Source organism: Pleurodeles waltl, chromosome 11, assembly GCF_031143425.1.
Source record: "Pleurodeles waltl isolate 20211129_DDA chromosome 11, aPleWal1.hap1.20221129, whole genome shotgun sequence".
Lineage (NCBI taxonomy): Eukaryota > Metazoa > Chordata > Amphibia > Caudata > Salamandridae > Pleurodeles > Pleurodeles waltl.
In genome coordinates, this window is record NC_090450.1 from 784,925,527 (window position 1) to 784,951,909 (window position 26,383).

General features: G+C 47.8%; 1 protein-coding gene across 1 annotated transcript in view; it reads left to right on the forward strand.

Annotated features, from left to right (window-relative positions):
* TESC (tescalcin) overlaps positions 1-25,821 on the forward strand; it is a 240,177-nt gene extending 214,356 nt beyond the window's left edge. The window contains exon 8 of the mRNA XM_069214504.1: positions 25,529-25,821. Within this exon, the coding sequence (XP_069070605.1) occupies positions 25,529-25,606 (78 nt within the window). The 3' untranslated portion in view covers positions 25,607-25,821. The remainder of the gene's footprint in view (positions 1-25,528) is intronic.
* The last annotated feature ends 562 nt before the right edge of the window (positions 25,822-26,383 follow it).

A 26,383-nucleotide genomic window follows, 5' to 3' on the forward strand; every position in this document is an offset into this window, starting at 1 on the left:
CAGACTCTTCCTTTGACTTCCGAAATCTATTGCATTACTGATTTGTTTTTTCCAAGCAATCTTTAACCGTGCACGCTCGGCACATATGTTCCAGCTAATTGTGGAGGGGCCTCCTGCAGGTGTCGGACTCCGTGAAAACTATCAATGCCTGAATAATGTTGCTACCTCATTCCAAATCAGTTATTCTTCTTCTCTCCAACAAAGCTTAGTGTTGTTACTTCAGCCATTGATCGGCACCTCTCACCCACTGACCCACTCTCACAGTTTCCAAGGTGAGATGCCTCAGACTCATCTTCAACAGTGAGCTCACCATGGAAGATATTTATTTAAAGTTTTTAGGTCTACAAAGAGATCTAAAGTAAAACACAAAGTTTTGCAATAATACCAAATATAAAAAGTTTGCAAAACGAGACCACAAGAAATCAACAAATTCAGCTTAATACCATGTAGGACCATTCCATTCCATTAAGATTCAATTGGATTACATGGTTACAATTAATTAATACATAAATAAAAAAACTCTTAAAAATGTAAATGTTTTATAACACATCATCTCATTGACTGGGTTGTAAAGGACCTGAGCAGCTGCTCTAGATGTGTTTATACCATGCTTCAAAAACAAAGGTTTTATAAAACTACATCTAACTGGCTTTAATACAGGGCAAGCAAAGAGTACACGGTGAATCGTCTGTACTGCAACCATGCACAGAGTACACCTCCTATCAACCCACATTATTTGGTGCCATGCATCCACGAAACAGCTCCGGGGAAGACAATTGAGTCTGAACATCAGCATGCAGCGATGGACCCCATGATCCAGGTTCCATCTGAGATAGGGCTGAGGAGCCGAAACTCTAGCGGTTTTAGTGACTTCCTCCAGCCTTCTTAGGTTCCTGGAGTGGCAATTGTCTAGTTTCAGTGATCTACCTTTAGTGAAACTTTTTAAATAGCATTTAAGGGTGCTATAGGTCAAATCTTGCAGGTCTATCAACATCAGAGTGTAATCTCCTCTAACAAAGGAAGACATTCAGTGCTTATGAGTTTTCTCAAGGAGTTCTCTTCTGAGTTCATGATGGGAAAGCCCCAATGTACGAAGGATGCCATCCCTCTTTCACCAGTGCTAGTCAGCCCCATTTCTATGTGCAATGCCTTAATTTGTGCCATGATATTTTAAATACAGATCGCTCTCAAAAACTTCCTTCTAGTTTATGCATAAAGGGCCAGAACTTAATGTGTATAGTTTCCACTCCATATAGCAGTGTAAGTGGTATTTTTCTCTTATACACACACTCAGTAAGTGAATAAAGTGCCTTCTACCATTTGTCCCATAAAGAACCACAAGACCATTTGCATGAGATGGAGCCTTACTTGTCAAATGGTCAATATGGCCTTTTTAGTACAGATCATGAGAGACAAGTTTACCTACATAAGGATACAATTTTACTAGTTCTAATTGCAGTGCACCCAAAAGCCAACTACACTTAGGGGGTCATTCTGACCCTGGCGGTCGGTGATAAAGCGGCGGCCAACCCACAAACAGGCCGGCGGTCAAAAAAATGGTATTCTAACTCTGGCGGGAACCGCCAACACAGGCCGCCACATTAACACTCCGACCGCCACGGCGGGACCGACAAACAGCGCGGCGGTCACCGCCAACAGGCAGGCGGCAGACAATGTACCGCCCACCCTATCACAACTCACTAATCCGCCACCTTTTCCGGGGCGGGAGCCCCGCCGATAAAAACACGGCGGAAACAGACTACGAACGGGAAAACGCTCACCTATACACACTCCACGAGGAAGGAGGACAGCATGGAGCCCGAATTACACATCCTACCAGCTCTTGTCTACCTGCTCATCTACCAGGAGTACGAACGCCGGCGCAGACAACAACGGTGATTACTGCACCTACGACACAGGGGAGGGGGGAGGAGAAAAGATTACGGGCACACACATGCGCCATACACCCACCCCCCACCACAAATACCTACACCCCAATGCCGAGCAACAAGTCAGAGTGACACCACACAAACCCCCCGGAATAATGCAAAGACACAATTTAAATGTTCGAAAAAATATATGTATAAATAGCTCCATAGAAGGAATGGCAAATATGCCATATAAAAGATACAAAAATAAGGAATGAAGATAGTCAACAAGATATCCATAGGCAAAAAGTCCTGCACATTCCGTCAAAGTTCCATAGTCCGTGGGCCAATGTGCACGAACACATGGGCAAAGCCCACACAGGAGACCAGATACCATTGGAGAGAACACTGCAGGGGCATCAGATGAGAAAACTACAGGCACCTCAGGGGGAAGGGAAGGGGGGGCACCTCAGTCACATGAGTCCACGACGGCAGATCCACGAGGGGCCTCCATGCCCACTGTCCCATCCTGGGGGGTGCAAAGCCACAGTCCATCAGATGGATTACCGACTCCACTGTGATTGGAGGAGGCATGGTGCCCCGAGTGCTCCCTGAAGCCCTGCTCGACACTGAACCGGCACTGTCAATGGGCCAGCGGTGCTTGACAGGATGGGCCCAGCGGAGCGGTGCTTGAGATGAAGGGCCCAGCGGAGCGGTGCTTGAGACGGCAGGGCCCAGCGGAGCAGTGCTTGAGACGGCGGGACCAGCGGAGCGGTGCTTGACAGGAAGGGCCCAGCGGAGCGGTGCTTGAGATGAAGGGCCCAGCGGAGCGGTGCTTGACAGGAAGGGCCCAGCGGAGCGGTGCTTGACAGGAAGGGCCCAGCGGAGCGGTGCTTGAGATGAAGGGCCCAGCGGAGCGGTGCTTGACAGGAAGGACCCAGCGGAGCGGTGCTTGAGACGGCGGGGCCCAGCGGAGCGGTGCTTGACAGGAAGGGCCCAGCAGAGCGGTGCTTGAGACGGCGGGGCCCGTTCAGCGGTTCTTGGCCCGGCGGGGCCCGTTCAGCGGTTCTTGGCCCGGCGGGGCCCGTTCAGCGGTTCTTGGCCCGGCGGGGCCCGTTCAGCAGTTCTTGGCACGGCGGGGCCCGTTCAGCGGTTCTTGGCACGGCGGGGCCTGTTCAGCGGTTCTTGGCACGGCGGGGCCCGTTCAGCGGTTCTTGGCCCGGCGGGGCCCGTTCAGCGGTTCTTGGCCCGGCGGGGCCCGTTCAGCGGAGCTCCTCCCGGCGGGGCCTTGTTCAGCGGTTCTTGGCCCGGCGGGGCCCGTTCAGCGGTGCTCCTCCCGGCGGGGCCCTGTTCAGTGGTTCTTGGCCCGATGGGGCCCTGTTCAGTGGTTCTTGGCCCGGCGGTGCCCTGTTCAGCGGTTCTTGGCCCGGCGGGGCCTGTTCAGCGGTGCTCCTCCCAGCGGGGCCCTGTTCAGCGGTTCTTGGCCCAGCGGGCCCGTTCAGCGGTGCTCCTCCCGGCGGGGCCCCGTTCAGCGGTTCTTGGCCCGGCGGGGCCCTGTTCAGCGGTTCTTGGCCAGGCTAGACCCGTTCAGCGGTTCTTGGCCCGGCTGGCCCGTTCAGCGGGTCTTGGCCCGGCGGGCCCGTTCAGCGGTTCTTGGCCCGGCGGGGCCCGTTCAGCGGTGCTCCTCCCGGCGGGGCCCTGTTCAGCGGTTCTTGGCCCGGCGGGGCTTGTTCAGCGGTTCTTGGCCCGGCGGGGCCCATTCAGCGGTTCTTGGCCCGGCGGGGCCCGTTCAGCAGTGCTCCTCCCAGCGGGGCCCTGTTCAGCGGTTCTTGGCCCGGCGGGGCCCTGTTCAGCGGTGCTTGTCCTGTGTGTCTAGGGAGCCAGACCTGGGCAACACTTCCCGCTCATTCCCCATCCGAACTTGCGGTCGCGGCGCCCTCCTGTGATGGAGCCCTGGGCCCGTGGGTGTCGTCCGTCACACCCGGGATGGGGCTGGTGGGGACCTCCTGGGCAGCTCGCCTGCTGCCTGACTTCTCCGCCCTGCTGCCCTTGCCCTCCTTCGCTGGAGCTCTGTGGCCCTTGCCTCCCTTGGATGATGTGGCAGGTGACGGGGCAAGGCTACTGTCCTTGGTGGCAGCCGTCTCAGGCTTGTCGCGCCGGGCCTTTTTCTTCCTTGTCCTCTTCCCAGGGGGGGGGGAGGGCTGGCTGTCCCCTTGCTGCTGGTCGATGTTCCTGCCCTAGGATCTGGTGGACTCCAATAGCCCTGCACTATGGTCACAGTAGATGCAGGGCTGGTGGTGGCTGAGGTGCTTTTTTTGGTCTTACCAGATGGAGGGGGTGGGTCAGTGATTGGAACGAGTTCAAGGTTGGAAAGGAAAAGGACTTTGGGAGGACAGGGACGGGTAGGTGTAGTGGGTTTGGGAGTGGAGGAAGAGGATGTGGTTGTAGGAGAGTCAAGTGTGCTGTCTTTGGGTGCAGGTGCTTGTGACGGAGGCTGTCGTGAGGTGGATGGCTGTTGGGTGGGTGGCTGCCTGCGTTTGTGTGCTTTGGAAGAGGGGGTGACAGACACACTGGGAGAGGACACAGGGGACGTGTAAATGGCAGTGGGGGTGGTGACTGCACGTGTGCGGACTGTAATGGAGGGTGTGCTGGTGATGGAAGTGCTGGCTGATGGTGGTGTGCATGCAGGTGTGAGTGGAGACGTCACAGGGAGGGAGGGGGGAGATGAGGAGGTGGGGGACACAGAGGTGGTAGTGACTGTTGGCATGTCTGCGTCTGGGTGTTGCTTGTGTGAATGCTTGTGTGATCTGTGGTGCTTATGTCTGGATGAGCTGCCCTTGGGTGTAGAGGTGTGTGCAGGCTGGTCTGATGGTGTGGATGGGATAGGCAGAGGAACAGGAGACTGGGACTGGGTGGAGGGAGTCAGAAGAGGGAGGCTGGAGACAGGGACAATGGCTGCCGTCAGTGCTGAGGCCAGAGCGTTGAACGATCGCTGATGGGCAGCCTGACCCGAATGAATGCCCTCCAGGTATGCATTGCTCCGATGCACCTCCCTTTCTACACCCTGGATGGCATTCAAGAGGGTAGACTGCCCAACAATGAGTGTCCTGAGGAGGTCAATGACCTCCTCACTGAGGGCAGCAGGGGTAACTGGGGCAGGGCCTGAGGTGCCTGGGGCGAAGGAGATGCCCGCCTTCCTGGGCGAGCGGGCACGGAGCGAAGGCTGAGGGGCTGCTGGGAGGGCGGGGCTGGTGCGCTGGGTGGCGGCTGTACCTGTTGTGGCGGTGGGCACGGATGTTGCCGCCACCGCTAGGGAGCTCCCTTCCGAGGACGTGTCGGTGTCGCTGACGTCTCCACGGGTCCCCGTTGTGGAGCTCCACTCGCCCTCCGTCTCACTGGTGTACTCGGAGTCTGTCGTATGGCCCTCCGGGGCCATGTGGGATGCAGCTCCCTCGTGCTCCAATGCCACTTCTCCTCCGCCAGATGATGCTAATGCACACATGAACAGGAAGACAAAGAAAATGGGGGGGGGGGAGAAATGAAGACAGGTTGAGTGCATGCATTGGCAACACCGTTGTCGGAGAGGACAGACACAGAAGCCCCCTGAACTAGGCCGCGCAATGGGGGTACACTACTCAGTTATTGAAACTAGTCCTACGGGTCTATGGACGACAAATGCACACATGGGTGAGGCCGGACCATGGATAGCTGTACTTGGCACCCTACAGAGGTGGAGGGCGGGGGCACAGGGCCGTGTCTAACGGAGGGGCCTAGCCTACAGAATGCGCCCTGGCCTGGAGATAGCCACAGCCCTCCTCCCCCACCCAGACACCTTCACTGCACGCAAAGATAGCAGAATGTGCTGATACTCACCCCCTTGTGTCTGCTGTGATGTCCTCACTCGCCCATCCAAATCGGGGTAGGCCACCGCCAGGATCCGGGACATCAGGGGGGTCAATTGGCGGCTGGCACCCCTCCTACGTTGGGAGGCCATCCCCAGCAGAGACTCGGCGGTCTTTCTGGTCCCGCGGCGGATGTCCTCCCACCTCTTTCGGCAGTGGGTGCCCCGTCTGTTGTGGACCCCCAGGGCCCGGACGTCCTGGGCGATGGCACGCCAAATGTCGATCTTCTGATGGGCGCTGACCTATGTGACATGTACAGGGTGGTAAAAGAAATCGCATCAGTTTTCTGCCTGGTCAATGTGAGTGGCCCCCCCCCTCCCCAACCTTGCCATGTGGCACATGCTCCCATCTTTCGTGCGTTGCACTCCTCATTCGCTCCCCTCCCCACCATCTTACATACACCCCACTCAACACAGGCATAGCCCATTCAACGTGCACCCTGTGTACTAACCTGTTGGTCTGGAGGACCGTAGAGTAGCGCATACTGGGGGAGGACCCCATCAACAAGTTTCTCCAATTCTTCGGAACTGAAGGCAGGGGCCCTTTCCCCAGTCGCAGCAGCCATTGTATCTCCCAGACCGAGGTCACAGCAGCACTTGCAGTATAGGTCCTCTCCTGTGGATGATCAGGTCTCGAGTGATTAAGCAGATAGAAAATGGCGGTCACGCCCGCAGCGGTGCGTACCGCGACCGCCGGCGCACATCGTCATTGGCTCCTGAGAGCAATAGGGTTCAATGTTAACCAATGCTGCTTTGCGCCGCAGTCTTCGCCCGCCTACCGCCACGGTGTGCCACGCCAGCGCATTGACCTCACATCCCATTGTCACACTTCACAGGTCAGGCAGCCGCCATTTCAAGGGCCCACATGGCATGATTACTACTGCGTCACACAGGCCTAGGCCTTGCATTGCCACTCATACAAGCCATTCAATGCATAGCGATTCGTGTACTGTGCAAGCTGTGTGAACGAACCTGTGGGTTGCTTGACTCTGTGCTCCATGTTGTCCTTCCTAGGCACCGTCCGCTGGGACTTGCAAGGAGAAGGATGAATCCTCCCGTGTACCGGCCGCTGGTGGACCTGTCGATAATGGAAGAACGACATATCATACTTACATACCGGCTTGACAGAGCAACCATACATGAACTATGTGCCCAGCTGGAGCCAGACCTGATGTCCCCCATCCGCCAACCCACAGGGATTCCCCCTCTGGTGCAGGTTCTGTCAGTACTCCATTTTTTGGCAAGTGGGTCTTTTCAGACAACAGTGGCCATATCATCTGGGATGTCTCAGCCTATGTTTTCTAAGGTTTTGACCAGAGTGTTGTCTGCCCTGATGAAATACATGCGGAGCTACATTATTTTCCCTGACGTGGGCGAATTGGCTACAGTGAAGGGTGATTTCTATGCCCTTGGACATATCCCCAACATCATTGGTGCCATTGATGGGACCCATGTGGCTTTGGTTCCCCCCAAAGACAGTGAGCAGGTGTACAGGAACAGAAAAAGTTATCATTCGATGAATGTCCAGGTGGTCTGTTTGGCTGACCAGTACATCTCCCATGTAAATGCCAAGTTCCCTGGGTCAGTGCATGACGCGTATGTCATGCGAAATAGCAGCATCCCTTATGTAATGGAACAGCTACAGAGACACCGTGTGTGGCTAATAGGTGACTCTGGTTACCCCAACCTGTCGTGGCTACTGACCCCAGTGAGGAATCCCCGGACCAGGGCAGAGGAACGGTACAATGAGGCCCATGGGCGAACTAGGAGGATCATAGAAAGGACCTTCGGGGTCCTGAAGGCCAGGTTTAGGTGCCTGCATATGACAGGGGGATCCCTCATGTACTCACCAAAGAAGGTGTGCCATATCATCGTGGCCTGCTGTATGCTTCACAATCTTGCTTTGCGACGCCAGGTGCCTTTTCTGCAGGAGGATGGTCCAGATGGTGGTGTTGTAGCAGCTGTGGAGCCTGTGGAGAGTGAAGAGGAGGAAGACGACGGGGACGACACGGACAACAGGGAGACAGTCATACGACAATACTTTCAGTAGCACCCAGGTAAGGATCAGCCACCCCATTTTACATTTACTGAGGGCCTCATGCGTCTCCACTGTCTGTGTTTCCCCCCAGTTCCTGTTAACTGATTTGTGACTTTCCCTTCCCTTTTCAGAGCTGTATGACCCACTGCCAGACATCAGCTTTGTGTGCCCATGGACTAAAGCTTATTGAGATTGGTATGTTGTCATCACAAAGTAACTGGACGTTATTGCACCGTTATGTGTAATACATTTGTTGAAAATACAAGCAGACTCCTGTTTTTTTTGGTGGAATAAGTGATTTATTTTAAGTGCTACATATAGGTACATGATTGGGAAACGGTGATGGGTGGGGGTGGAGTAATGTCCATGGCAGAGTCCAGTTCTCAGTCGCACAGGTGCATTGTCCATATGCCTGGGGAAGGATGGAGCAGGGGCAGTTCAAAGTTGGACAGGGTGACAATGTGGGACAGTGGGATGACATCAGGGGGTATCTTAGGCTGGCGGGGGTCTTGCAATCCTACTCTGTCTTCTTGTGAGATCTCAGGCTCCGCTTGCGGGATGGTTCTTCTTCTGCAGGAGGTGGGGTTCTGGTGGCCCGTCGTTGTGTTGGGGCCTCCTATCCACTAGCGCCGGCGGAGGTGGTAGGCTGTTCCTGGCCTGGGCTAGTGACAGGGGCCCTTTGGGGTGCCACATGGTCCCGCAATGTGGTGACGATCTGGGTAAGGGCCAGGACGATGGTCCCCATTGCGGAACTGATGTTCCTCAGTTCCTCCCTGAACCCCATGTACCGTTCCTCCTGCAGTTCCTGGATCTCCTGGAACCGGGCCAGTACCGTCGCCATCGTCTCCTGGGAGCGGTGGTATGCTCCCATGATGGTGGAGAGGGCCTCTTGGAGAGTGGGTTCCCCGGGCCTGTCCCCCCCCTGTCGCACAGCAGCCCTCCCAGTTCCCCTGTGTTCCTGGGCCTCTGTCCCCTGGACGGTGTGCCCACTACCACTGCCCCCAGGTCCCTGTTTTTGTTGGGGTGGTGGGTCAACCTGGGTGCCCTGTAGTGGTGGACACACCGCTGATTGACGTGTCCTGGAGACAGAGGCATGGGCCCGCTGGGTGGGAGCTGTGCTGGTGTTCCCAGGGGGGGTTGGGTCTGGTGTAGCCTGTGGCTGTCTGTGGGGAACCGACTGTCCAGAGGTCCCTGATGGGCCGGGCTGGTCGTCTGGCTCCAGGGAGACAGAGCTGCTGTCATCGCTGGGGGCCTCTTCTGGGGGTGGGATGGACATCTCGGGACCCTCCGTGGCGGTGTGGTGGCGTTCGGGTCCTGCAGGGGTAGAAAGGTATGGTTATTGCTTCTGTGTGTGGCATTTCGTGTGCTGGGTGGGTGTCCGTGTACCCATGTGCAGGCATTTCCTTGTGGGGGCTTTTGTGAGTGTGGCTTGTGGGGGTGATGTGTGTGTGCAGTGGGCATGCTTTGGTGATGGGTGTCCATGCTTTGTGGTCGCATGCAGGGCTTGGTGTTGGGATGGGTGGGTTGTGATGGTGAGCCTTTTGCTAGGGGTTGGTGTGATGGGGGAGGGGGTGAGGGTGGGGGTATGATTTGGCATGCAGGTGGGGTGGGGGTGGGAAGCAGTAGTGAAGATTTGCCTTACCAGAGTCCATTCCTCCGCCTACTCCTGCGAGGCCCTCAGGATGCAGGATGTGCAAGATTCCTCCTCCCACGCGGTAAATTCTGGGGGAGTAGGTAGGGGTCCGCCGCCAGTCTTCTGCACCGCAATGTTGTGCCTTGAGACCATGGAACGCACCTTCCCCCGTAGGTCGTTCCATCTCTTCCTGATGTCCTCCCTATTGCGCGGATGCTGTCCCACCGCGATGACCCTGTCCACTATCCTTTGCCATAGCTCCATCTTCCTGGCAATTGTGGTGTGCTGCACCTGTGCCCCGAAGAGCTGGGGCTCTACACGGACTATTTCCTCCACCATGACCCTGAGTTCGGCGTCACTGAACCTGGGGTGTCTTTGGGGTGCCATGGGGTGGTGTGGTTGAGGTGTGGGGTGGCGTTTGTGGTGATGAGTGTGGTGCGTGTGGTGGTGTGTGGTGTTTGGTGCGTGGATTCTGTGTGGGTGATGGTGTTGTGTGCCTCTGTGTTGTGGGATTCTCTATTCTGTGCTCTGTCTCTAGCCTTCGTCAATGATTCCGGGTCGTAGGGGCATGTGGGGGATGTGGGTGTGTGTTTTATATTGTGTTGGGTGTGTGGGAGTGGTGTTAGTATGTGGATCAGGTGTGTGTATTTCAAACTGACCAATGTGGCTGTGTTTTCTATGTGTGTGTGTATTTTGACCGCGGCGGTGTGTACCGCTAATGGAATACCGCGTTTGAAAGACCGCTGCAGGGATTTGTGGGTCGGAATGGTATGGGCGTATTTCTGTTGGCGTGACGGTGGAGGTTTGGTCATCGCCATTTTTTCGCTGACCTTTGGTGTGGCGCACTTTTGTGGATGTCGGGTTTTTGGCGGTTTGCCAGTTGCGGGTCAGAATGACGTGGCGGTTTACCGCGGCCGCGGCGGTGTTATGGCAGTCTTCTGGCCGGCGGTAAGCGCCTTTTACCGCCGAGGTCAGAATGACCCCCTTAGTCCTTGATTGGCAACCCCCCTTACGGAATTTAATTATTTTGCTCTTATCCACATTAACCTTCAGATAATGCCTCGCTGCATAGGCTGCTAGGGCATAAAGGTGCTTCTGCAACCCCTTTGGAATCAAATCCAGTAATATAATGTCATCAGCATATAGGAAAGTCCCTATTGGGCACAATCTGACGGTTGGGGCGTCTCGACCTACGCGGTCCATATGTTGAGGTAAATCAGTGACATATAGTGAGAATAGAAGGGGCGCTAATAAAAGATTTTGCTTTAAGCCATTTTTTGTTTTGATCTTAAATGTGAGCCCTTGATTTTCCCCCAACACTACTTGGAACCATGTGCCTGTAAGCAAGGCTATTATTAATTTTAGTAGACCCTCTGGGATACCCAAGTCCTTGAGCTTCCTCCATAGAATGCCCTTGTCCACACAGTCAAATGTGGTAGAGAAATCAATAAATGCTACGTGAACTGGCGTACTCCGTTTCGGAACATACTTCTCTGTGATGAGATGCAATATAGTTATATTATCAAGGGTGGAGCAGTTTGGACGAAACCTGCCTTTTCCAAGGGCAAATTCTGCATTTCCTTTACCCAATCCTGCAAAAGAATTAAAATAGACTAAGCAAAGATTTTCCCAGTTGTGTCTAGCAAAGTAATTTTTATATAATTCACAGGTAAAATTAGTGGGACGTTTTTATGTGGTTGCTGCCTCTCCAAGATTTAGGTATCTCACCTGCATTATAAAAAAAATTAAACAGAGCGGATAAATAAGTAGCCCATAAGTCAGCCTCTAACTTAATGATGGTCATAGGCAGTTGATCAGGTCCTCTCGCCCCAGAGCTTATTACGACCTGAGTGATACTTTTTACTTGCTCCTTTGTAGGGTAAGGAAGAATAACCTTGTCCCTATCTCTGGGCCTAGATTGTGACACACTCTGATCTATTAAAACAGCCCTTAAGCCATTTTAAGTATACAACAAAATTATATTTTTGATCCAGACTTCACCTGTGATATTATTGATTTTTGGCTAACCTATACTGCCTCAACATTCCCTCACAATATTCCAAAATAACCTCAAATTCTTCAGTCTAACGGCTTCAGTAATTTCTATCCATCCCCTATCGGCTTCTTTCTTTTTTTGTGACACTAACCACTTTGATCTCCTCCTTCCAAGACAATGTATAATTTTATTACGTTCTTTTGAGTACAATTTAAATTGTTGCCTTTTAAGTTTGTTTATCAGCCTATTTAGGGGAAAACCCTCAATTATGCTCTTCACCTGATTCCTATGTTTGATACCCTCTGGAATGATAGATTTAACCTATACAAATTTTCCCCTACCTTTTGTGAAAGACGCTGCCGATATCCAACCCTTATCGTGAATTGCCTCAACTGCTGTTCTCAGGTCACTAGTTAAAGAAACCTTATTTGCAGCATTCCAGGATACCCTACAGTCTTAAAATCCAACTTCCCCTCCTCTCTGCCAATTATCAATAACTTTGGGCTTGCCTTTAATGGAGAAGGATAAAATACTGTGGTCACTCCAATTGCTACCAATTACTGCAGATCCCATTATAAGAGGGAAGGCAGAGTAGGGACTAATGATAAAATCGATTATTGAAGAACCATTTGATGTTCTATGGGTTGGATGGGCGGGTATGTCACTATATACTCTGTCATTTACAATAAGGGCATCTAACCCCCTGCATGCATCCAGCAGTAATGACCCTCTCTTATTTACTGTAGACCCACTTGGAAAAGAACCCCCCGGAAGGTTCAAAGCTTCCTCTCTTTCCTCATCAAAATGAAGTCTTAACAAATGATCGGAGATGGAAGCATTAAGGTCACCAATCAAAATTATATTACTGGTCTGGGCCTGGATGGCCACTGATTTAATAAAACGGAAGCAATCTCCCAAGAGTTGGTTATACTCTTTCCCAGGTGGTGAATACCTATTCACCAACACCAGCTGGGGCAGATAGAAATCTCTCCCTGTTTTCTTACCAAAAAGTATACAATGAAGTACATTTGATGGATGATAGAACACTTTGTAGGACCATGAGCAGTACGGACTCAATAATGTGGCGAAGCCATCACTTGATGCCCCTTCTTAGACTTCTTCATGAGGACTTCTTCATGGGGCTATTATTGACAAAACAATATTTTACCTCTAATATACCTGTTACCTATGTTTCTTGTAAACATAATATATCCGTGTTTAATGAAGAGAGATTTTAAATTTTTACTACACTTTTAGAGCAACCTGCTAAGTTCCAAGAGACAATATTAATTTGATTGCTAAATAGTGGGAGTGAATGCTGTAGGTTCATGCTCATTATCATTTAGGGCTCCAACTAACTACTGCCACCCTCCCACTCCTCAGTAACTGAATTCTGTTTTAAAACATAAACCCTTCTGCTCCTCGCTGTGCAGGAAATTACTGCTAACTTAGAATTTCGTTCCAGCTCCTCAGGTGAAATTGTCCCAATATCTTTGAGGGTCAACCTGTTCCCACTGCTATGGTTAAAACCATTCCGTCTACTAAATCTCAGGGTGTATGGGACTATATTATATCAACCCCTCTTGATATAAAGAATTCACAATTGTTCATTATTAGGCTAACTTTTGTTGGCGAATAGAAGATAACCCTAGCTTTTTTCTCACCACCAACGTTTAGTAATTCGACCAGTTTGCTATTGCTACTCTTTATGGTCTTTAACTGATCTAACTGAGCGGAAAAAATGCAGCAAATACGATCTAGTTAAAGATGAAACAGCATCATCAAATAGAACAATAAAATCCATGGTCTTTGAGGTCGCAGTCCCCTCAATTCCCTTTTGCCAACCGTATGGCCCTCCTCGCCAATCCAGGACAGAGTCCCTGTTTTTTAACCGTCTTGATAAATTATGCATCTGGGCATATGGTTTTACATTCGGATTAAGGACAGATAATACACAAACGGAACCTTCTGATCTATTGTTTACTGAGGCAATGCTCCTCGCCTGTCAGTTATCTTTATCAGTTTTCAGACCTTCAGTCTCCGTGCCTGAAGTTTTGTCATTAAAGTCCTCCAGATTTTAAGTATATGGCTTCCCCCCAGACAATTTATTTGGCACCACTAGCTTGATTGGTATTCTCTTCTATCTCTGTTTCCGGTTGTGCATCTGGCTTTGGGAATTTCACTCTCCTTACTCTTCTTTTAATTATCCTTATCCTTCTCATTTTCTTTTTTTGGCTTTCTTCTTTTTCCCTTGTCTTTACCCTTTTCCAACTTCTGAGCATCTTCTTTTTCGACATTCTAGGCAATAGCTCACCATGTTTTTGTGAATTTACAAGGTTGTGTCCTCTGCCCTCTTCAAGCTGAAACTAGCTCTATACAAGTCTACCTATCTCCGTTATTCACTTCCTTCAGCCACCCATAACCATGCCCCTAAACTAATCTAAGCAGGAACATATGGAACTATATTCAAACTGATATGAAATCTCTACGCTGCTCTGAAGTTAAAATCATTAATCTTTTCCACAGATAATTTGCTATAAAACAAATAGAATATTAACTGTATCAACCCAATCATACTTGAGGTTTTCCTTCCCACCTATTATCTGAACACCTCTGCAATGCTCCACTCATAATAAACTCCAGTCTCCCAAGTCCTTGGTGTGCACTCCTCTAACACGCCCAGAGAATATGACCATTTGCTGGTCATCTGAGAATCCACAAGCTACTGAAGAACCACCTCTTTCCTGCCAGTTCATATCATCTCCTCCATCTAGTCTAAGCTAAGCACTGAGAAGCTTCAGTCTAGGTGAAGTTCTGTCTCTGTGCGAATTTGGCAAAAAAGACATTTGTGCTGAGGACTGAGACAAATAATTGTGTGTCAGAGCTGGGTTGGTCCCCTAATGTGTACCATAGAGACACTTTTTGTATGAAGCCCTTTGTGGTTCTCACAGGTTTTAAGCGACAATGGAGACCATAGGATCAGATTACTGCACAATATATTTATAAAGCGCGCCAAGTGGCCGCAGGTATCATGGGGCTAAAACAGGAGCCCTGAGAAAAAAGCAAAGAGATTATGAAAAATTGGAACTTAAAAGACAGAACCCAAGAGGGTAAACAGCCGAGCCATGTTTTCATCCTTTTACAAAAAAAATGAAGTTCAGAGTCTGTTGTAATTCTATGAGGGAAATGTTCTCAAATTAGAGCCAGAGACCCGAGGAATCATCAGCATTGAGAGAGAGGCAAATCTGAACGATTTGTGGGGGTCGGCACCATCAGAATCTGGGAAAGTATTTTGGATCCTTCTGATAGAAGGCAAACTGGCATAGTGCCTTTACATGAATGCGCTGCTTGACTTATGCACTGGGTTGCAGACATATGACCAAAAATTGACAGACTTACCAGCCAACCACCATATTCAGTAACCTCTGTAGCTTGTTAATAAGTGCCTCTGAGATTCCGCGATAGACAGTGGTGGTGTAGTCCAAAAAAGAGAGAAATAGTAAGTCAATCATCATGGTGTGAGACTCTGCAAGTCAAAAGGATGTTTCTTGTCAAAGAGAACGCTTAATTTTTTTACCCAAAGGTCTGGGATGGGTAGACTTCCTAGAATGTAGGCCACAGTCTATTCAATCAAGCTGAAAGATCCTTGCTGATATTCAGGATTTCAGTTTTGTTACTGTTGGTTGTCAGAAAATTAGAGGCCTTACTCCTTGCTTGGATTTTGAGAAGACATTCTAGAAGAAGAAAGTTGTTGATGCCTGGTAGGCTTTCAAGTTAAAGCACAGCTAGATATTGTTTGCATAGGAGAAAACCTAGAACCCAATCTTCCTAATCATCTGTACTGAGCTTTTAACAAGTTAAGATTGCCCAGTTCCGGATCCACATTCTTCAAGAGAGTGGTGATAACTCTATTTTTGCAGAATGCAGGGACAGGACCATGGAAATGGTATTTTGATTGCTTTTTCTACAATGTGCGAGAGTCCAGGTACAAGTATTTTCATCAAAGACTTACAATTGGTAACTGAGGCACAAGATCGCACCACACATTACCACTATGCCCTTTAAATAAAAAAACATTACAACCTGTATGTTCAGGGTTAGACATGGAGTGCACGGATAATAAGAAGCAGTCACCATATACCTCTTGTCCTGAAATCAAATCCAGTTTAAAGAAAAAGAAATTCCTAAAAAACAAGTATTTTCATGATGATCACTAGAGAGGGATGAAGAAGGCAGCGCGATTTGAGGTGGCAGAGCTCTTTCATCACCCCAGATGGCAAGATTGCCAGCAAGCTGTACATCAATTAGAACTGCTGTTTGCATTTTGCAGGTGATATTGTCTGGAAGTTGGACCTAGCCATGTTAATTTATTCTTAAAAGTAGTGATCGTAGAAAAGGAGGAGGCCAAGTCATTCCTATGCCCCTGAAAGGGCCTGCTCGTCAGCTCACAAGATCCTCCTGAGGTGAAGCAAACAAATTTGAAAATGGCATATGGTTGTTGGTGCAATGTATAGTAGTTCTGAAGTGAAGAAGCAAGCCTTAGCAGCATGCAAGCATTACTTACCTCTGTATCTCGCTCTGGCTTTTGGAGAACAGCCCTTCCTCAACTTTCTTCCCACATGCCTGGTGGGCAAAGGGACATTTCTCAAGTTTGTAGAAAATCAACAATTGCCATACTGCCATTAGAAGAGGTGAAATGTCTAGAGTCAATGGGGGGCATGTATTTTTGTTTACTGCCCCGATTAGTATAATTTAGTTGGTGCAAACAAGTGTGGTCTTCTGCTTTCTGAGTAATGAAGATCTTCTAATGTGACGATGGTCTGAAAATAGCTCCACTTTCGATATGTGTTTTTGAGGAGGCAGAATGCCTCCTTTGTTTGACTTGTTTTTGGAGGGAAGCACTTGCAGGAGGCCCTGTGATATGACTATCCCACTGGCTTGTAGGTAGGAATAGCCAGTGCACAATTAAGGTGTAAGGTATGTTTGGCTGCATGTGTAGGACTTTTCATCAATGGAGTAGGGTAAGCCATGCCTGGGTTTTTAAAACAGAACTCACAATAGCAGAAGGTTGATCCTCCTCAAAGGTGCCGCATGGAAGTCCTAGCGGACTGGTTTTCAGGACATAGACACTTTTAGATGTTTAAGGTAATTGTTAGGAAGGTCAGACAGAAGAGAAGTTACATGATCTGAGGACCACGACCACCTCATCCACTGTGTGCATCAGGGATGATAATGATTGCTGTGGAACAAAATATCCACTCAACAAAAGAAACCTTGTTTTCAATGACCATAGAGAAGTAGACTCTCATACTAACCTTTTAAGATGTAGGATAGTCTAAACGTAGGCCCATATTTATACTTTTTTAGTGCCGCATTTGTGTCACTTTTTGACACAAGAGCGGCGCAAACTTACAATATCTAATTGTATTTTGTACGTTTGTGCCGCTTTTGTGCCAAAAAATGGCGCAAATACGGCGCTAAAAAAGTATAAATATGAGCCTTAGTAGTTTCACCTTTCGGGTGCCTTGGACGAGGTCACCTCGTCCTACACCCGGGAACCCCCCCTGTGCTCCCCACCCACTCCCCCCAAGGCAGGGATGGAAGGGGAAGCCCTTCCCCTTCCACCCCGACCCCCCCACCCCCGTGTGACGTCAGCGCGTGAGCGCGCGCTGATTTGTCTCGAAAGAGAAATGCTTTAGGCCATTTCTGCCCCCCTGGGGGGTAGATCAGCCTATTTTGATTAGGCTCGGGGGCAGAAATCACTAGGCACCGGGGATTTTTTGTTTTTTTTTGTTTTACAGATGGGGAGCGACCCCTTGGACAAGGGTCACTCCCCTGGAAGGGAAAATTGTATTTAGGCCATTTCTGCCCCCTTTAGAAACCACTAGGCAGTGGGGATTTTTTTTTTGCCGCCAATGTCACAGAGGGGGAGCGACCCCGTAGGCAAGGGTTGCTCCCGGGGGGGGGGTGGGAAGGGCAAATTTATTTTAGCCCATTTCTGCCCCCCTGGGGGCAGATCGGCCTATTGTTATTAGGCCAATCTGCCCCTGGGGGTGGCAGAAACCTCCAGGCACCAGGGCAATTTTTTTTTTTTGTTTGTTTGTTTTTTTAGAGATGGGGAGCGACCCATTAGGCAAGGGTGGCAAATTGTATTTAGACCATTTCTGCCTCCCTTGGGGGCAGATTGGCCGATTTTAGGTCAATCTGCCCCCAAGGGGGCAGAAACCACTAGGCACCGGGGATTTTTTTTTGGGCGCCAATGTCACGCAGGGGGAGCGACCCCATAGGCAAGGGTCGCTCCTGGGGGAGGCAAATTTATTTTAGGCCATTTCTGCCCCCCCTGGGGCCGGCTGAGCTAGAGGCCAAAATCCACAGGTAGGCACTTTGCAAAAAACACCTCTGTTTTCTGTGAAAAAAATGTGATGTGTCCACGTTGTGTTTTGGGGCATTTCCTGTCGCGGGCGCTAGGCCTACCCACACAAGTGAGGTATCATTTTTATAGGGAGACTTGGGGGAACGCTGGGTGGAAGGAAATGTGTGGCTCCTCTCAGATTCCAGAACTTTCTCTCACCGAAATGTGAGGAAAATGTGTTTTTTTAGCCAAATTTTGAGGTTTGCAAAGGATTCTGGGTAACAGAACCTGGTCAGAGCCCCACAAGTCACCCCATCTTGGATTCCCCTGGGTTTCTAGTTTTCATAAATGTGCTGGTTTGCTACGTTTCCCCAGGTGCCGGCTGAGCTAGAGGCCAAAATCCACAGGTAGGCACTGTTTTCTACTGTATGAAAAAATGTGATGTGTCCACGTTGTGTTTTGGGGCATTTCCTGTCACGGGCGCTAGGCCTACCCACACAAATGAGGTATAATTTTTATCGGGAGACTTGGGGAAACGCTGGGTAGAAGGAAATTTGTGGCTCACCTCAGATTCCAGAACATTCTGTCACCGAAATGTGAAGAAAACGTGTTTTTTTAGCCACATTTTGAGGTTTGCAAAGGATTCTGGGCAACAGAACCTGGTCAGAGCCCCACAAGTCACCCCATCTTGGATTCCCCTAGGTCTCTAGTTTTATAAAATGCACACGTTTGGTAGGTTTCCCTAGGTGCCGGCTGAGCTAAAGGCCAAAATCTACAGGTAGGCACTTTGTAAAAAAACACCTCTGTTTTCTGTCAAAAATTGTGATGTGTCCACGTTGTGTTTAGGGGCATTTCCTGTCGCGGGCTCTAGGCCTACCCACACAAGTGAGGTATCATTTTTATCGGGAGACTTGGGGAAACGCTGTGTGGAAGGAAATTTGTGGCTCCTCTCAAATTCCAGAACTTGCTGTCACCGAAATGTGAGGAAAACGTGTTTTTATAGCCAAATTTTGAGGTTTGCAAAGGATTCTGGGTAACAGAACCTGGTCAGAGCCCCACAAGTCACCCCATCTTGGATTCCCCTACGTCTCTAGTTTTCAAAAATGCACACGTTTGGTAGGTTTCCCTAGATGCTGGCTGAGCTAGAGGCCAAAATCTACAGGTAAAAAACACCTCTGTTTTCTGTCAAAAATTGTGATGTGTCCACGTTGTGTTTAGGGGCATTTCCTGTCGCGGGCGCTAGGCCTACCCACACAAGTGAGGTATAATTTTAATCGGGAGACTTGGGAGAACGCTGGGTGGAAGGAAATTAGTGGCTCCTCTCAAATTCCAGAACTTTCTGTCACCAAAATGTGAGGAAAATGTGTTTCTTTAGCCAAAGTTTGAGGTTTGCAAAGGATTCTGGGTAACAGAACCTGGTCAGAGCCCCACAAGTCACCCCATCTTGGATTCCCCTAGGTGTCTAGTTTTAAAAAATGCACACGTTTGGTAGGTTTCCCTAGGTGCCGGCTGAGCTAGAGGCCAAAATCTACAGGTAGGCACTTTGTAAAAAAACACTTCTGTTTTCTTTCAAAAAATGTGATGTGTCCACGTTGTGTTTTGGGGCATTTCCTGTCACGGGCGCTAGGCCTACCTACACAAGTGAGGTATCATTTTTAACGGGAGACTTGGGGAAACGCTGGGTGGAAGGAAATTTGTTGCTCCTCTCAAATTCCACAACTTTCTGTCGCCGAAATGTGAGGAAAACGTGTTTTTTTAGCCAAATTTTGAGGTTTGCAAAGGATTCTGGGTAACAGAACCTGGTCAGAGCCCCACAAGTCACCCCATCTTGGATTCCCTTAGGTCTCTAGTTATCAAAAATGCACACGTTTGGTAGGTTTCCCTAGGTGCTGGCTGAGCTAGAGGCCAAAATCTACAGGTAGGCACTTTGTAAAAAACACCTCTGTTTTCTGTCAAAAATTGTGATGTGTCCACGTTGTGTTTAGGGGCATTTCCTGTCATGGGCGCTAGGCCTACCCACACAAGTGAGGTATCATTTTTATCGGGAGACTTGGTAGAACGCTGGGTGGAAGGAAATTTGTGGCTCCTCTCAAATTCCAGAACTTTCTGTCACCAAAATGTGAGGAAAATGTGTTTCTTTAGCCAAAGTTTGAGGTTTGCAAAGGATTCTGGGTAACAGAACCTGGTCAGAGCCCCACACATCACCCCCTCTTGGATTCCCCTACGTCTCTAGTTTTCAAAAATTCACAGGTTTGATAGGTTTCCCTAGGTGCCGGCTGAGCTAGAGGCCAAAATCTACAGGTAGGCACTTTGCAAAAAACACTTCTGTTTTCTTTAAAAAAATGTGATGTGTCCACGTTGTGTTTTGGGGCATTTCCTATCAAGGGCGCTAGGCCTACCCACACAAGTGAGGTATCATTTTTAACGGAAGACTTGGGGGAACATAGAATAGCAAAACAAGTGTTATTGCCCCTTGTCTTTCCCTACATTTTTTCCTTCCAAATATAAGAGAGTGTGTAAAAAAGACGTCTATTTGAGAAATGCCTTATAATTCACATGCTAGTATGGTCACCCCGGAATTCAGAGATGTGCAAATAACCACTGCTCCTCAACACCTTATCTTGTGCCCATTTTGGAAATACAAAGGTTTTCTTGATAGCTATTTTTCACTCTTTATATTTCAGCAAATGAATTGCTGTATACCCGGTATAAAATGAAAACGCACTGCAGGGTGCAGCTCATTTATTGGCTCTGGGTGCCTAGGGTTCTTGATGAACCTACAAGCCCTATATATCCCCACAACCAGAAGAGTCCAGGAGACGTAACGGTATATTGCTTTCAAAAATCTGACATTGCAGGAAAAGGTTACAGAGTAAAACGTAGAGAAAAATTGCCATTTTTTTCACCTCAATTTCAATATTTTTCTTTTTCAGTTGTTATTTTCTGTAGGAAACCCTTGTAGGATCTACACAAATGACCCCTTGCCGAATTCAGAATTGTGTCTACTTTTCTGAAATGTTTAGGATTCTGGGATCCAGCATTGGCTTCATGCCCATTTCTGTCACTGACTGGAAGGAGGCTGAAAGCACAAAAAATCGTTAAAATGGGTTATGTCCCAGTAAAATGCATAATTTGTGTTGAAAAATTGAGTTTTCTGATTCAAGTCTGCCTGTTCCTGAAAGCTGGGAAGCTGGTGATTTTAGCACTGCAAACCATTTGTTAATGCCATTTTCAGGGAAAAAACCACAAGCCTTCTTCTGCAGCCACTTTTTCCCATTTCTTTGAAAAAAACGAAATGTTCACTGTATTTTGGCTAATGTCTTGGCCTCCTTCAGGGGAACCCACAAAGTCTGGGTACCTCTAGAATCCCTAGGATGTTGGAAAAAAAGGACGCAAATTTGGCTTGGCTAGCTTATGTGGACAAAAAGTTATGAGGGCCTAAGCGCAAACTGCCCCAAATAGCCAAAAAAAAGTCCTGGCACAGGAGGGGAAAAGGCCTGGCAGCGAAGGGGTTAAAGACAAGGGTAGAGATTTTGATATTTTTATCTGCAGTGTGAGTTTTCTTTCCTCAGCTTTGCACTTTCCTAATTTCAATATTATAATTGTAAAGAACTATAATGTCACTACCATGCTGGCTGTTGCAAATTTGCTAAAAGGAGGCGTACATATCAGGACATTCCGAGATGTGCAGTTGACCTAGTAACAGAAGAGCAGAGAACAGTGAAGATCACGGTTGCCAGGGCTCAGGGAAAGTGAGGGGCCCAGACTTGTAGGAGAGATGGTTGAAACTTTATCTATAATCCATTGTTACCCATACAGGAGAAGAGCAGGAATCAATTATCAGGTCTGATCTGCAATCTCAGTGCAATGTATAGCCTAGGTCATCAAAAACGGAGATCCTGTGCACAACCAGAGCATTTTGGGCTGATATTAATTAAAGAGCTCTAGAACTAAATATTGAGGCATAAGAGGATTGTTCAAAACTACAGGAGCAGATGACACAATAAGAAAAGAGTATGGGAGCCCAAGTTCTGAACTAAGGTGCACTGTTGGAAATGCTTAGGTCCTATTGACAATTAGTAGGTAGAGCTGAGAATGAGAACACATCCGTTGTTAAAGCAATGAGATCTGCTAATGGAAGAGTGAAGATCAAGATTCACATATACAAAGATTTGTGGAGAGCAAAGTAATGGAAATGCAGGGAGTGGGACTGCATGTGCTAAAGCTGTGAAAATCCCCTATTGTGGCCAGATGAAGAGCTGTAGTTCAGAACCAGCAAAATAATGTTCACTTTGTGGGGAGCTGACGATGTAAGACACAGGGAGCTAGCTATCAGCGAACATGGGCATTGTAAAAAAACATTATGTGAAGCCCAGTGCTAAAAGCACAGCTGCACATGCAAATGCAGGCACAGTTGCACTGTCATAGTGTCGGAACTGAACCCCAATAATCACCTGAACCCAAATAATTTATCTCCCCAAAATTCATACCAAAATATTTTGGCTCCAGAATCTAGCAGTTAGAAACTAAACTCCATATCAGGAAAACACAATTTAGCAGAGATAAATAGAATACAATATTAGATGCATAAAGGGCTGAGTTCTAGATCAAAAAATTAGTAAAAATAATATTTATTACAGAATAGTCAATAAAGTGGTACAGAGGAAAAATGCATGAAGTGCCTTCAAGGCCCAATACAGGAGTACAGATAAATCAAAATCATAAAGCTCTATAATTCCTAGTTAGGCATATTCTAAGCAAGAATTGTAAGTGTCAGGCTCATGAAAAGCAACAGCAGTATGAGAAGTCGCCTATGAGGAAAATGGCAAAAGAAACCCATGAAAAACAGAATCCCAGAGGTTTTACAGACAAATCACACAAGCTATCAATAAATTCTACACATTCAGCATGATAAGATCATGATTAGGGTCACACTTGGCAAATCAGAATCAACAATGTAATAATTAAAACTACATAATTCCTTAATCATTTAGCACCAATGCATGTCTTATGGTATGACAAATCTTCCACTTGCTTCCTCAGCAACTTCACTCTGGGGATGTATAATACTAAAAAAACATGTTTTAAACAATGCCTCAAGAACTAGCACCAATATGTTTCGAGAGGAAGTCCTTGAAAATGATACTTTGGGTACATCATGGAAATTTCATTCACAATACTCATTTTCTATTTTCATCATTCACTTGATGCTCTGTAGAAAGCAAGGGAGAAACAGCTTCGCAGTGGGATAATGATTGGAAGATGGAATGAGCAGGAGAAACTGAACAGAACACAAAAAATAGCGTCCATTTTACAATAATGGCATACTGCATGAAAATGTAGTGTAACTATTCATTTTTAGTGACCTAGGTATCTCGTTTCAGGTGAAACTTTATTGGTTCACCAGTTATAACTCTATATTCAAATTATACAAAAGTAATTTTCACACAATATTCGCACATTTTGCATATTTCGAAAAACGCTATAACAATAGCTCTGCAGAAACCAGGGATGGACAGATAGAGTACACTTCCCATCAGAGATTATTCAAAGCTATGAAAAGACCCAGTGATGAACAGAGAGCTGCGTTTAAGAACTCAGGTGCACTTTCAGAGCTCTGCATTGAACAAGTAATGGGCAAAGAGACAGAGAGCTCCAGGTAAGGGCTCCAGTGCACTTCAGTCCTGCTCATAGGTCCAGTGAGGCACAGAAAGAAAGCAGTTCGGGTAAAGACTTGGGTGCACTGTCAAAGCTGTGAACAGACTGATTGATGGGTGGACAGACATGGGCTTCAGGCCTGGACGGAAATCCACTGTCAAAGGTTTGTGTAGACCAAGGGACGGGCAGAGAGTTGCAGGAATGCATTGCCAAAGCTGGCACTGGTGGATGCACAGACAGAGTGCTGCTTTTCAGGTCACATACTCTTTTATAGCTGTGCAATGTGAGCTATATGTAGATCCTGTGAAGGGCAGATAGAAAGTGCTTCAGATCAGAACTGAAATGCACTATCACTGTTGTGTAAGGACTAACTGATGGACCGAGAGCCTCACTTTAGGATTGTGATGTGCTGTCAGAGCTGCGTGTACACCCAGTAATGGTTGAACAACTTTAGGTCAGACTCCGATACTCTGTCGAAGCTGTCTGTAGACCCGGTGATTGACAAAAAGCTCCGGGTTAGGGCTTAGATGCACACTCAGGGCTGTGTGTAGACCCCAGTGATGGAGAAAGAGCTCTAGGTCAGAACTCAGATGGACTGTCAGACCTGTGTGTGTAGACCTGGTGATTGACAAAAAGCTCCAGGTCAGGGCTTTGATGCACTGTCAGAGCTGTGCGTAGACCCCGATGATGGAGAACGAGCTATAGGTCAGAACTCAGATAAACTGTCAGAGCTGTGTTTGTAGACCTGGTGATGGACAAAGAGCACAAGGTCAGAACTCAGATCCTCTGTCAGAGGCGTCTATAGAACGTGTGATGGATAAGGAGCTCTAGGTCAATACTTAGATGCTCTGTCAGAGACGTCTGTAGAACCTGTGATGGGTGAAGAGCTCTAGGGCAGGACTCAAATGCTCTGTCAGAGCTGTCTGTAGACCCTGGAAATGACAGAGCTCTAGGTCAGGACTGAGATGCACTGTCAGAACTGTGTATAAACCTGATGATTGACAAAGTGATGGACAGAGCTCTAAGGGCCTGATTTATACTTTTTTTTAGCACCACATTTGCATCATTTTTTGATGCAAAAGCAGTGCAAACGTACAAAATAATAATTGAATTTTGTAAGTTTGTGCCGCTTTGGCATCCAAAAATTACGCAAATGCGGCGCTAAAAAAAGTATAAATCAAGCCCTAAGTGAGGGGTGAGATGCATTGTCAGAGCTGGGAATAGCCAGAGTGATTGACGGAGAGCAGCAGATCAGAAGACAAATGAACAGTCAACTGTGTGTAGACGCCGTCACAACTTAATTTGTGCGGGTGGTTGCAGATAATGGGCACCCGTATTCATTCTGGGGGCCAGAACTTATCTTTCATGATCAGACTTCGATCCAGAACATGAGCGAAAGAAATACAGAAAAGGGCTAAATGAGGAGAAAGAAAAAGATAGGAAAATATTGTGACAAAATGAGAAAGCAGGGGTGAAAAAGAACCTACAAGAGTGTGCTGAAGCGACAGGAAGTGAAGAGTGGCAAAAGAATGAGTGTGGCAGCGTTAGCATTATGCAAGGCAAATACTAGGTATGGGTTAGGGATGTTACCATCCGGTTACATCCCCATTCGCATAAATATTTGGGTCGGCGCTCCATCCATGACGCAAAGCCATTTTGTTCTGTACATACATTAAGGGACTAATTTATATGTTTTAGTGCTGCATTTGCGTCATTTTTTACACAAAAGCAGAGGAAACACAAAATATTATTGAATTTTGTAAGTTTGCGCCGCTTTTGCGTCAAAAAATGACGCATATGCGGCGCTAAAAAAGTATAAATAAGGCCCTAACTTTTCAATGCAACATATATTTTACACAGCAAAGTTGATGGGCGTAGCCATTTGCGACATCTAGCTTTCCGAGGAAACGTGCTAAATCTTAGTAAATCTGGGCCTGACTGTGTATGAAACAGCAGCACATTGGTGTACATCAATAGACATTAATAGCTGGATGGCCGAGGCATTGCCAAGTTGGGGGGGCATGAGTCTCTCTTTATGACGTCAACCCTCTCACAGCTGTGTGTGTCCCACTACTTTTTCAGATCTGGGAAGGAATCGACATTGAGACCACGATGCACGTGCGCTTCCTGAACATGGACACGATCGCCTCGTGCCGCTGACGACCGGAAAGACTGAAAAATTGGCAGGGACCAAGAACAGACGCAAAACAAAGAAAAGCTGCACTCGTTGTATTGCTGTATTTATCTTACTGTACAGAACCGGGATGTGACTACAAACTATATTTTCCCCATTGGGAATGATGTGCCTACCTTAGCAGAAATATATAGAGCAGGTGTGATCTATAATAAAGTGCACTATTTATGTTTACTCAGGACCAACAGATCGTTAGTGACATTATTTCATAACAAGTCTGTGGTGTGATCTAGAATTCAGGTTGGAATACCTGGAGTAGAGTATCATCCGAGATTACACATGTGGGTTTGACCTTGGGGCCTAGGCTTTCAAATGAATTGTGTTGAGTTTGTGTTAATTTTCTAAAGATACCCTGAATCAAAATGTTTAGATGGGAAATACAATCTATCGCAAATCGCGATTGGCATTGGGTTGTAATATTACACAAAACTGTGCAGTGCCCTATCTTGTATTAATGTGCGTTAAGGGGGCATTCCATTGGTGATTACATGTGCGTTCCCATGCAACCACCAATGGGGTCTGATGCAAATCCAAATCCATAAAGAATTGTAGGTAGAGATTTGTGCTTCAATCCTATGCGTATTCGAGGCAGGCTAACAAGGAGAAACATTTCCATTTCTGCTTGTTTCTTACCACTTTGTGTGTGTGCTGCATTATATAGCACACATATAAAGTGGGGAAACTCCTAAAGGGAATTTGCTGGAGCCTGAGAGGAGACCGGAGCAAAAATGACGCCGTGCAGC